Source organism: Achroia grisella, unplaced genomic scaffold, assembly GCF_030625045.1.
Source record: "Achroia grisella isolate CSIRO2021 unplaced genomic scaffold, CSIRO_AGI_Agris_v1 utg28682, whole genome shotgun sequence".
In the NCBI taxonomy this organism is placed as follows: Eukaryota; Metazoa; Arthropoda; class Insecta; order Lepidoptera; family Pyralidae; genus Achroia; species Achroia grisella.
In genome coordinates, this window is record NW_026712775.1 from 164,386 (window position 1) to 178,665 (window position 14,280).

At 32.3% G+C, this 14,280-nt stretch overlaps 1 protein-coding gene across 1 annotated transcript; it reads left to right on the forward strand.

Moving 5' to 3' along the window:
• Positions 1–1,356: 1,356 nt before the first annotated feature.
• LOC131843195 (yemanuclein) lies at positions 1,357–13,460 on the forward strand (the record flags this gene model as incomplete). The annotated part of the gene is made up of 8 exons (XM_059191810.1): positions 1,357–1,587; positions 6,771–6,872; positions 8,805–8,912; positions 10,248–10,385; positions 11,111–11,242; positions 11,801–11,888; positions 12,214–12,319; positions 13,311–13,460. Coding segments are annotated over exons 1-8 (983 nt in total), but the record flags the coding sequence as incomplete, so codon positions are not given.
• Between the last annotated feature and the right edge of the window lie 820 nt (positions 13,461–14,280).

A 14,280-nucleotide genomic window follows, 5' to 3' on the forward strand; every position in this document is an offset into this window, starting at 1 on the left:
ACATAACACCTTAAGGCTAGTCTTATAATTCTCTAAATAATTTAAATAAATATAAAAATATATTAGTATGAGACAATGCAGTAAAAAAACCTATATCTAATACAATAAACATGTTAGGTAATTACAAATACAAAAAATATTAAAATTTTTATAAAATATATTATGAATAAAAAAAATTGAATCATCATTATCCATTTCTGACCATAACTTGGTGTAAAGTGTTATAAATGGATTTAATATTTTTAGTCATCAAAAACGTATTTTTAGATTATAAGTCGTTTTTGGCAATACTTTTTTTAAATATACGTATAATTAGTAAAAATCACGGGATCTTACCACGTTTTATATTTATTTGCTGATTTCCCGATATTTCGGTAGTGTTTCAACCACCATAATCACGATTATGGTGTAATATAAAACGTGGTAAGATCCCGTGATTTTTACTAATTATACGTATAAATAATGACCGCGTCAAGTTTAAAACTTTTTTTAAAATACTATCGTACATACGAATTACTACTTTTTTATCTTAAATAATTAGTTAACTGTAGTTTTTAGTTGACACATTTGCTGTAAATATTCATAAAGTTAACGTAAAGGTATCATAGTATTGTTCGGAAATCCTAAAGTGAAAAATTTGTATATTTCAAGTAGTCTAAAGATTAAAAATGTCTATGTTAACTCGAATTAAATTTATTCCACCACCAGACACTAGTGGCAAATATATAATTCAAAAAGCGCCATCAATTGTATCTGCAAAGATGTATTTATTTAACTAATACGTAAATATTTACATTTACAACAGATGGCGTCGATAGTAAAAAGCTATGACATGTATTTATTTGCAAAAGAGATTAATGTTGTTTAAAAAATAATGACTAATTTATTCATTATACATTTTAAGTAAGTTTATTTTCATTACTTCTATTTTAAATATAAGAATGAAGATAATTTTTATTTGTCGGTAAAGCAGTTCATCATAATGACAATTAATTTTTACTAAAAGCGCCATCTCACAATAGTAAACTAAAACACTGCCGATGTTTTTTTGGCGGTATTCAATGTCCGATTCAATCTACGACTGTCAATGTACATAATAATTTGTTTCCAGCTTGCAAGTTACTAAATTCTAATTATTTATAAAAAGAATTGATATTTTTTACTTCAATTGATGACAAATAATGGTCATATAAACGGCATAAACTATATAAATGTAATATTTTTTGCCACGACATCTATCGCTACACATGTGAACGATTGCGTGACTTTGCTAATTGGTTGTCAAATGCAGGATAGTTCACATTCCAACCGTGGCGCTCACGACCCAAACAATAAATTCCAACATGGTGGCAATGTGCTACACAGTTTGAAAATGCAGGTCGTGTCATGCTTTGAAAAAAATCATTTTATACTCGATTTTGGTGGAAAATGTCGGACCCTAAACGTGCTACTCTTATAACAGTGGGTGCCTCAAATAGTGGAAAGAATAATGTGAATAAAACAGTGAGATTAAGTATAAATTTGGTTGAAAGCAATGAAAGTAAATATCCGGAGCTGAATTACAAGGAACTAGTCATTACAGAAGAGGTAAGTTATAACAGAAAATCATAGCAGTTTACGCAACCATGCTGGTTTTCCAGTTCTTTATAATGTAAGGAAACCGCTGCAAAAATATTGTGATAAAAATGCAAACAGTTTGCCGGTCGCAGACCCTTTTCCTAGGGCCCTGCAAATATGGTTTTAGTATATTTTTTGCTTACGTTACACAGCTTTGTATTAGGTTTGTGACATGAATTTGCGTCCACGAGCTGTCTGAGAAGCCCAGATAGCGGTCGCCATGTTTGCAACAATCATAGGAGAACGTTGTCAGCCTAGGGCATCATAAAACGAGTCCAATGTTTTGATACCTAACTTAGTATCCATAAGATCGTTTTTACATTAATAACAGTGTTTTTTATCATGGTATTAGCATAATAAGTGCAATTTTTAATATATGTACTATGAGGCAATGTCCGTGGTATTAAATTATCGCGAAAGTAGAGATTCAATGACCTAGGTTAACCTGCCAATTGCATGTCGTTTCCGGTAAAAGCAAGTCAGCTAGACATCTTTTAGGTTATTTTTAATCACCAAATCTAATTAAATTGAAATGAAGTGGTAACTTCTGTCATAGGAATCATGTTTAGGTATATAAGTTGAACATATGTTTATCGTACATAACAAGATAGTGATAGCGTTCGGATAGGGTTTTCTATATCGCGGTACTGCTCTCTCACGTTATTTATCGTCATATTGGTTTATTTATGCGATATTATTTAAAACGTTGGCCGTGTATTGACCGATGTATATACTTGTTTGGTTATGTTTATTTGAAAACTTGATTTTGCATTGTTGCCAAGGTGCAATTACGTTTGCAATATGCAGCTTGTTGATGGATGTATGAATGTGTGATCTTTACACGGTTTGAAAGCTTTTTTCTTGTCGTGTCATATCGATTTAGAGTAAATAATTGTAGGTTACCTCTTACGTAGATATATGTGTTGTATATACTATATATATAAATGGTGTATTATATACTGTTGTTTGTGTGCGTGAACGGGATGTAATGTGTTTTATCGTTGGTGTGCGGTGTATGAACAGTTTTTTGTTTGTTTCTCGCTTTCATTTACATACTTTACCTTTTTATTTATATGCCGCGGTTGTATATTTTAGAGGCTGCTATGATTGCAGTGAATAGGGCTGTAGATTATAATGATGTACAACATATTGATAACAGTGTTGTGTATTTCATTGAAATAGAACATTAGTAATATGTATAAATTTATGTTTAGTTTATGATTTTTTTTTTAATTACTTTTCGGCTTGAGTTTGTATTACTATATTTGAGTGAAGGTATGTTATTTGCATGATAATTACGCTAATTCTGAAAATGCCTAGTGCCCAATGCTGATTCTTTTTTTTATAGACGTTATTTGTCCGTGTATTTCCATATTAATAATGTCGGTTTATTGTGGCACAAAATTATTTTTTACACTTTTTTTTTTAGTTTTCTGTGTGTCTCTGTCTATGTATACGTGATTTTTGACACGCGCGTGTTTTATTCACGGAAGATTTCGATTAGATGTAAAGTCTTGTGTGTACGTATCTTTATAATAATTTTGACTCAATGTACCGCCAACAAATAAAGTTTATTCACTATGTAATGGTTTAAAATTTAAATGTATATGACAAGTGTTGTGTAAAAATAATATAATTTAAATAAATAAGTTTATTGGTCAGTTTTTTTTTAGTTGAGTTATCTAATAATTCGCCACTTCCGTCGTAGCCAATCATCCATGATTCCTAGCAATGTACTAGCAATATATAGTTAATTATGTATAATTTTAAACAATACTATATTACTTATTTGCGGTTTTTTTTTATTAATGACATTGGTAATTCCATTATCATCAATAGAAATGACAGGTTGACCGCCATATAGTACTGCATGGGAAACCATCATGATAATTTCCTGGTGAATTTGCTACGACGGGTAACTGATCTAACTTCATCTTATCTTCCTCCATAGGTGTCCTTCCAGTATAAACTGTTATCGCAGGCTGTACTACTCTGTTATCATTAATAAAAACTGCATGCAGCTATTCATATGCATGTTTAGATTTAGAGCGAGAGATATCGAGTGATTGAATGAACGGCCTAGAACTGCCTACTAGTTTAGTGTATATATATATATGTATATATGTAAACAGTAGACTTGTACGCCATTCATTCGGTCACTCGATATCCTATGTAGGTATATACATACAAACATGAGACTATTATATATATATATATATATGTATATACATATACAGATTTATATATTTATAGGTAGATGGATACTCGTTCGTTCTCGTTCGTAATGTCACTATCGATTCGTTGTCAATAGAAGTTTTTGCTACCTGCCTGTAGGGATGTGACATTGTTTATAAAAATCGATTATTAAATAATCGGTAGTTTTTGATAGTATTATGTTGGATTGAGTAAAATAGATTTATGATTACTTTTATTTATAGGAAACTGTACGCCATATGTTTCGGAAGGAACTAATTCGTAACATTCATTTAGTGCTAGTTCAGTTCAGTCAGGACGGCGTGTTACTTGTATATTTATGGTTCAATAAATGTATCGTTATTAATAATCGATTTTTCCTTCAACCCTAATTAGGACCCGTTAGCGCGTGGACGTCCTTTGTTTAATGATCACAATTTTGCCTTGGTTTTAGAGGGATGGTATGAAAATAAAAACGAAGTGAAAATCTGCTGTAATGTAATATCAATTATTAAATTATTTATTTGAAATATTAAATTCAATCAGGGAAATCGATTGTCTATAGAACAATGTTCGATATTTTTTTCACATCACAACCCTAGTTGGGGGCGCGCCTTTATTTGCTCTCTCGCTGCCGTGGGATTGGTTCAATGCAATTCCCGCCTGTCGTCTGTGTTTACACACCTTTATATTTTGATGCAGCTACGTACAGCCAGCAAATAAAGTAGTTACTTTTATGTTTATATTTTGTAGTAGGATCCTTCTGTTCTTTCATTACTTGTAGTTAGTTATGTAGGTATACGTAGAGGAAAATCTGTTAATATTGTAACTTTTTTTTTTAATAATGGGATAAATAAAAAGCAATGCAATGATGATAACTTAGTTATTTTATTATTATCGTTCTCCAATATTTTGCTTGCGTCTAGTACGCATTATTCATTTTAGATCGAGTGAGCGAGATAGATTATACCGTCTGATGTTGTTTCGCTCGCCTGTGTGTACAGACCTTTATATTTTAATGCAACTACATACAGTCAGCTACCAGTCAGATATTACTATATTTATAGTAATATCTCCGTTTCTTTTTCTTTTAGACAGTTTATTCTCTTCTCTTAATCTTATTAAAAGAATGATTTAGTTTATTAATTTTTATGTATGTAGGTATCTGGTATGACAAACACGGTGAACACACCTAATGGAATGTGACGTCATCACTGTATTTTTTTTATTATCATCCATCGTGATTCATGATTAAATCAGATCACTAACCTATTATATCATGTCAAGTGGAATTAATAAGACTGGTCTCCAGGCTGGACCACATGTTACATGGGATATCTAGCAATAGCACTAAAAATTGTCTAGAGATTCCTCATCCCCTAATTAAAAGAATAATTATTTATATTAGTTCGTGGTAATACCCGGTTAATAATATAAATAATGTATATTAAACACGAAAGTTTAAAAATAACTAAAAGAATCAAGTTTAAATCAGATTACTAACCTGTCTAGCCCCATTTGAGCGGAATTAATCAGAATGGTCTCCAAAGTGAACCACATTACTATTAATGTTCTTAGATTATTTATTAGTCTTATTGCTAGATATAGCAATAGGTCTAATAAATAGTCTCAAAATTTCCTCATGCCCTGTATAAAATGATTAAATCAGATCACTAACCCATCATGCCCAATTCAAGTGGAATTAATCAGAATGGTCTCTAGAAGGGAGCACATGACATATAGGATGTCTATCATCTAGTAAAAGGACTAATAAATAGTCTAACCTAAATGTCGTTTGGCTAAAGTTAGTAATTCGTTTTATGGCAATTGCGTAAGGTATTACAATAAAATACTAGAGTCATAAATCTGCCATAGTCATAAATCTGCCAGAAAAAAGATTTAAATGTCAAATAAAACAGTTCCTTTGCAAAAAAGCTTACTATAAAATTGAAGAATTCGTTAACGATAATAATGTTTTTATAGAAAAACTTTAAATTAATTAAATTAATTAAACTTTAAATTCTATGTTGATTATCGCATGCCTCTTACTTGTTATACTGTAATTATTTATATAAAAAAAAACATCTATTAAAAAGAGCAACACACAAGTTTCTTGCTCGTTCTTCTTGTGATGAATCTGCATTCCGAATGAGTGGTAGAATCAAAATATGACTATTCAAAAGATGTAATGAGTTTATTTGAATAAAGATTATTTCTATTTCTATAAATAGTCTAAGAATTTCCTCACATCCTAAATAAAATTATTAAGACAGATCACTAACCATTCATGCCCAATTCAAGTGGAATTAATAACAATGGTCTCTGAAGATGCCCAAAGAGAAGTAATGTGATAGGACAGTTAGCAATAGTACTAATAAATAGTCTAAAATTTTCTTATCCTCGATATACAATTATTAAATTAGATTATTAACCCTTCATGCCCAGTTCGAGTAGAATTAATCAGAATGATCTCCAGAGTGAACCACATAACTATTAATATGATAGGATAACTAGCAATATATATATAATAAAATATATAGAATAAATAGTCTCAGAATTTCCTCATACTCTAAATAAATTATTAAATCAGATCACTAACCCTTTATGCCCAATTCGAGTGGAGTTAACCACAATCGTCTCGACAGCAGACGAGATGACAATTACTGTGATAGGATATCTAGCAATAATAGTAATAAGTACTCTAAGAATTCCCTCATATCCTATATAAAATGGTTAAATCAGATCACTTATAAAATGGTTAATTCATGCTCAATTTGAGTGGAATTAATGACATTGGTTTCCAGAGTGGACCCTGGAATTAATCAAAATGATCTCCGAAGTGGACTATATGACAATTAATGTAATAAGATATCTAGTAATAGGACTAATAAACAGTCTAGGAATTCTTCATATTTTTTATGTAATTTCAATTAAAATAGTTATGTAATGTAATGTTTCAGAAAAAGAAAAGAGTAGAAAACGGCAAGACATCGGGTTTGGATCCATTTTCGGACAATGATGATGATGTGGAACGGGTTGCCAGGAAGTTTGAACAGAAATATGTAAGTATTATACATATAAACCTTCCTCTTGAATCATTCTATCTATTGCTGACAACTGCATTAAACTCCATTACATTTAGAACATCTAAGAGAAGGACATGCATCTGCAGAAGTTTTAATCTCTTATTTCAATGATACCAGATTAATTCTTGGTATAGTTTATTTCTATCAATATGATACCAGCCATTTTCATGCCAAATTTTAAGATCAGTTTAGCCGTTTAAGGCATGTAATGGTAATGAACATGAACTTACACATTTTTGCTATTGATATATCTGGGATATACTGCATGTGCCAATTTAGTATGTAAAAAAAATCCTTTTAGTTCAGTATCATAGGAATTATACCTTTTCGACTATTTAATAATTTGGATATAAAATTTTAAACAAGGTACCAAAAAAATATTCTGGAAATACCTTTAAATAATTTTATAATTTGTTAAAACATATTTACTGACTAAAGTCTATTACTCACTAAAGGATAACTTATATGATAAATTTATTTACTTTATTCGTCAAGTACCTATTTATTTACTATGTCAATTTTGCAGGTTGTATTCTCAAAAAATGTTAAAAATATAATGTTGAACAATATTTATTCAAAAGAGCAACATGCAAGTTTCATTCTTATTCTGTTTGAGATGAGAGATGATATAAAATTCAAAAGTGTTAATATTAAGTTTATTTGAATAAAGATTATTTCTATTTGTATTTCAAACATGCACAGCAATAGTTGTTCATGCACAGGATTTTCATTTGATGTTAGACATAGACACCAAAATAAGTGAATAATGATAACAAGTTGACTTTAAAAAAATATAGATAAGGTTCTTCTAGTTCTTTTCAATTCTATAGATCTTTCCATAAATGCAGTTCAGTCTATAGATTCTATAGAATAAGTCCCATTTGGGATAACAGATGGGAATTTGCTGTTGTTGTTCGGGTAACAAATTACTGTATGTAAAAGAAATAATAATACAATACACTGGGTTTGCTCAAGGGCCTAAAAATGTCCCAAAATGGCCTAAACATGAATACTAATAATAATCATCTTTTTTTGTCTCAAATAAAAACTAATACAATTGCTGCTTGTAATAAAATTTTAAAGTAATAAAGGAGACAAAACTGTCTGTAACTTAGAGGTGGCAGTGAATCCACCCTCTCTGCTATTCTGTTATAGCCTTTATTAGTAAATTAATATATATTTAGTGCTGTACTAATGACCTGAACTGTACTAGATCTTAGACCCTATAGGGCCCTCACAGGACAAATTAAACAGGCATATGGCTAAACTAGGCCTATGCACGACAAGAATCTGCAGATTCTGCCAAACTGAAGAGGAAACGCCGCTTCACATCCTATGTGGTTGTTGCCCACTCATGCATAAACGAAATATCTCCGTTGGAAAGTTTGCACTCTTTCCCGAGGAGATAAAAACCATCGCTCCTAAGAATATCCTTCAATTCTTGTCCCTGACGGGTCTAGGTAGTGAACTTTGAAATAGGGCGAGCACAATAGATCTATGTAGGTCGCAGTGCTACAGGTGCTACAAACATCTGACAATAGCCCAATAAATAAAAAAAAAATAGACCCTATAGGTAAATTAAACTCAAGAATAGTATTGAAGTGTGTATGTTCCGTAGTAAGAATATTCTCTTCGATTACAAAAGGTCTTATAACAATGCAAAAACTTGCCAACGCAAGGTAGAAATTACACATAATTGAGACAGCGACATCTAGTTAACATTTTGGAACTATTGTGTACATAAGTAACAATTAGATTAAACTATACAATAAGAGATCGACAACGATAGCACTTAGGTTCAAAACTGTCCTCTACAAACAAAGTAAACAATAGAATTATTTAATTTGATTTTGAACAATACTAGTCTGATTGCATATATCACACGGCACACCATTGTTTCCATTACAGGGTGGTAAGAGCACATACGGTAGAAAGGGCAGATCCAAGCATGACGATTTTGCAGATATCGGTGCTGGCTATGATGAGAATGATTCCTTCATTGACAATACACATGGAGTAAGTATATAACTAATTTATATTGCATTGCATGTGGTTATGTAATAACTGGACAATATACGCACCGTCATCTAGTACCAACCTAAGCAGATCCTTTGTTTTTTATAATGATGATAATGGAATTATGCACACGCCTGCGCTAACTGTTTACGCTGGCGAGAGAGACCCACAAGCTGCCGGTGTAGAAAACCAGACAAAATGCTTTGAAGAGTTATTTTGACTTATCTTGTATATCAGGCGTTTGCCCGTGCGGGCTCCTGAGCAGCTTGCTTTTTTAGAAGTAACATCTAAAAAAGCAAGCTGCTTGGGGGCTGTAATAGAAAGAGAGGATATGCAGACGACTTATAATAAAGTCTGCCTTGGTAAATAATAATAGATATATAACAAGTTATAAAAATGAGACTAGTAAAAATCATGCTGTTCAGGATTACTAATAAACAGTGGCATACAGCTATTATCATATATAGTCGTACTAGATAACAATTTAGTTCTAAATTAAACAAAGCTTATATTATAGACACTAGGCAACTGATAGCCTATTTTGTAACTTTTTTTTTAATTTATTGAACTCCATATAAAGACTGAAACAGGCACACCTGTAGATAGACATATAACACAATATATGTCTACAGTAATCTCAATATAGTCTGCTGTCACACACACTATCTACAGTCACAGTATAACACAATATAGTCTACTATAATACAATAATAATAATTTTATTAACACTATATTGTTCATAAGAATTGATATGATGTATTATAAGCAACATAATTGATGTAATTATTATATTATTACTAGCTGTCCCGGCAAACGTTGTTTTGCCTTAAAATAAAAAAAAAATTAGGGGTGGACTACACCTAACATTTAGGGGGATGAAAAATAGATGTTGGCCGATTCTCAGACCTACTCAATACGCTCACAAAATTTCATGAGAGTCAGTCAAGCCGTTTCGGAGGAGTATGAGAACGAAAACTGTGACACGAGAATTTTATATATAAGATGTAAATAATTATTCTGGTCTACCTGTTGTTAATATTGTTAGATTTCATAAATAATAATAGTAAATATCTTTATTCATTTTACAATTTACAAAGATTTACAAATATTTCCACATAAGTTTATGATATATTGTTACAAAACATATTTATACATTTAAAATATTATTATAATTGTAAATAATAAATATCCTGTTTATAAAAATGTATATTTAGCTTGACTTGTTTTTGTAATAGAAATGGCAAAAGCTCGTTTGACTCCTGTGCTATAAAAGAAAGAAAAAAATAGTAATGTTTCCTTGACATTATATTTACAAAATATTCCTGATATTTCCAGTACGATGAGATGATCCCACCGGAATGTGACACGTTCTACGGCGGTTTCTACATCAACAGTGGCTCTCTTGAATTTAAGACTGTGCCGGAGAACCAATCCGTCTTGTCTGATGGTGAAGCAGGCAATAGGAGGAATAAGGTCAGTTAATATTCTAATCCATACTAATATAAATACGAAAGTGTGTCTGTTTGTTTATAGAACGACCTAGTAAATTATGCTGCTTGGCAACTGTAATAGGTGAGACAAAGCCACATAAACCGCAGTAAATTGTCTCGATGTGTTTGGACTTCGATTCCAAAGGATGGACGAAAGAAAGGAATGAAGTCAAATTATAATTCAAGAATCATTTATTTACGTAGAACATTTTAGCCGTTGTTGAACATCAAATTTTTTATATTATAATCTTTATTCCATACCGTCCAGTCAGTATACAGTACCTACACATATGTAATTATCCATCCACATATATGTAAAAGTATAATAACCCTGGACAATTTACACAACGCCGTCTAGCTGAAATATGCTGATGAAACTAAGCAATTGTGTTTCATAACAAGAACTAGCCTGAACTATCAAGGAAAGCTAAGATACGTACCATAGTTCTGTTAAGCTTGGAATTAAGTTGAGTTCTTGTTATGGAACATCTCTGCTTAATTTCATCAGCATATTTGAGCTATCCCTTCTTGTTCACCCTTGGTTAGGTTCTTCTAGTTATGAACATGACAACCCTGGTGTTTCAGTCATCTACGCTTCAATAGCCATTGCTAGCAGATGGGCCTATATGCTTGATTGCCAAGATTGTAGTATTTAAAAAAAAATCTTGTCAGGCCTGGTCATTCATTTATTGTAACAAATTATTGCAGAGACGCATTTCATCAAGCAGCAGCGAAGAAGAGTCTTCCGAAAGCACATCAGAGTCGAGTCAGGATGTAAAGGATCCGAAGGGTATCGTCAATGGTGCAGTGGACTCGCATAAGACTGAACACCGGAAAAAGGTGAGTGAATACTATCACGGATTTTTTTTACATACATACGTACATAGGCTACGGTAACTGTTTACGGATGAGCCGTATGTTTCTTTGCCGCCATCATACTATGAAAGTGAAATTGAAGAAATCTAGGTAATCTTATTTTCACAAGAAATCGAAGTGATAAATGTCATCCTTTAATTTTTTACGTTTTTTTTTATGGATAGAGTAGATTTGTTTCTGTGAATAGAATGGCAAACAAGTTGACGGTGAGTGGTAACCGTCGCCTAGGTATATACATGAACAGCACTACAGACATCCCGTTATGATGTAACACATGTGACTACATGCGTTGACATTCCGCAGGATGAAGATGTTATATCTATTAATATGTAATTTCAGAGTATAACAGAGTATAATTATACTAATAATATGAGGAGAGCAAACAGCGATGCTTGCTCTACTAATATTATTAGGATAAATATAACATAGTAATAACAAATAGTATTTCCTGCGACCTATCTTTGATTGATACAGTTATGTGTGTGTGTCTAATTATAATGTATTTATTATCTGTTATTACAGAAGAATAAAAAGATTGATAAGAAGAAAGCAAAGAAGATCCGTAGAACTGATTCCTCTGCTGCCACATCTGGAAAACAAACATCCGATGGTAAGACATGTCTTTTTTTTTGTTTTAATGTTTGACAATTTTTTTATTTAATAAGAAAAACGGTAAAAAGTGGTAAATGGCAAAAGTTGCATTACATAATAGACATCAGGTACGGTACGACACCCATGGTTGTCTATGGTCACGCGTTAATGTCTGAGTAATGCAATCTTGTGCATCGATACTCTATAATTTTACTGCCATATTTACGCGAATCGAACCTCCGACCATCGGAAGTAAGGCTTTGTGCTAGACCACCGAGGCCATCCTCACCATTTTTGCTAAATGAGAACTGCTTTCAATTAAAATATTAATATTATTTGTTTAGATAATGCTCAAGGTGAGAGCGCAGACTCCAGGACATCTCAATCCGACTCACTCACCTCCAAACCAGCGCCGAGCTCCGAAAATGCAGTCACCTCGGACAGTTCCAGGTGATTAATATTATTTTTGTAGTAAGAATTAATATATTTTAAAGAATGTGTTACTTATGAATGTGGATCGTTATAAGGACAGGAATGCCGAAAAAGAGATGGATGGACTGTGTGAATGATATGGTAAGAAAGAGGGAGTAAATAAAGAAATGACTGTTAACAGGGATGAATGGAAGGAAAAATATATTACTTGAACCCCAAATAAATGGGATAAGGTAGAAGCAGATGATGATATATGGTGAACTGAAATGTTTAATTCGACATTTGTTATCAATATGTTTGAGTCAAACATATATGTATGTGTGATTGTATGCACACATGTTTGTACGTATAGATTCCGTTTAACGTTTATTAAATCTTAGCTGCTAATAAACTAGCTACTCATCATCATTATCTGCTTCTTCCTTATCACATTTGTTTGTGGTCGGCGTAATATGTTTTTCGCTTCCATTCATCCCTGTTCGCAGTCATCGCGTTATTTACTTCCTTTCTTACCATATCATCTTTCACACAGTCCATCCATCTCTTTTTCGGCCTTCCTCTGCCCTTATAACCATCCACATTCATATGTAACACCTTTCTTAAAATATTATCCTCATTCCTACGCATTACATATCCATACCATGATAGCCGATTACTCCTCAACCTCTCCGACACCGGCGCCACTTTCATACTTCCTTTAATGTATTCATTTTTTATCTTATCCATTCTTGTCACACCACGCATCCACCTGAACATTAGCTACTGTCATTTTAATTTTTAGATATTTTCTTTATTTTCATAATAAAATGGATTGATAATGTATCTGTAACATTGCATTCATCAGTCTGGTTGTTTTTTATAAATATTATTTGCAAAAAAGTGTGTATTTGTATCATTTGTCTAGTATCCACACAATCTCTGCTTGCCTTGGTACTAGACATTGTGTGAATTACCTGGGTATCACTATTATTGACATTGTGATTCTCATAAAATATTTGTTCAACATCAGGGATGTTGAGGCGAAGGTGGAAGTGAAACTGCCACCACCACTGGTCCAAGCATTGGAGGAATTGGAGGTGGTGGTCAGCAAGCAACTGCTCGAAAACCCTAATACACCCGCTCAGGAATTGGAGAATGTCGCCAGGAATCAAGTGCAGAGGTATATTTTAGACGAATTCAAAAGTTCATTTGTTTAACACTAAGTCTGCCCCGTCACTTTGTATGTGTAGCATGGGAAATAATAGGTAGGTTTTACAATAGAATACCAGTCTTATAAATCAGCCAGAAAAAAGATTTAAATGTCAAATAAAACAGTTCCTTTGCAAAAAAGTTTACTATATAAAATTGAAGAATTCGTTAACGATAATAATGTTTTTATAGAAAAACTTTAAATCCATAGCACTGACAATATCATATACACTAATAATGAGTGCGTAGCGATTTCTATGTTGATTATCGCATGCCTCTTACTTGTTATACTGTAATTATTTATATAAAAAACATCTATTAAAAAGAGCAACACACAAGTTTCTTGCTCATTCTTCTTGTGATGAAGCTGCATTCCGAATGAGTGGTAGAATCAAAATATGACAATTCAAGTGCTTGTAATGAGTTTATTTGAATAAAGATTATTTCTATTTATATTTCTAAATAATGAGAATTACAGTAAGACCGATAAGATAGTAAGATAGGTAGAAGTACAGATAAGAGTAAGGTTTAGAACTCCTTCCGGGGAATCACCAAATTGTGCGCAGAGCTAGTTTTCCAAATATGTACATAACGGAAAGATGTCTTGGAAATAGTACAAGAAACGAAAGAAAGAGTTACAAATATCTATACTTTGATAATACAGTAAGATCCAGTTTAAGGCTGTTTCGGTTAGCGCTAGAACTGCTTAGAACGTATCCTCCGCGTTAAGCGGGGTCTTTCTATTTATTTATTTGTGTGTATATGTATACAATCTTCCTAAGTGGACATAT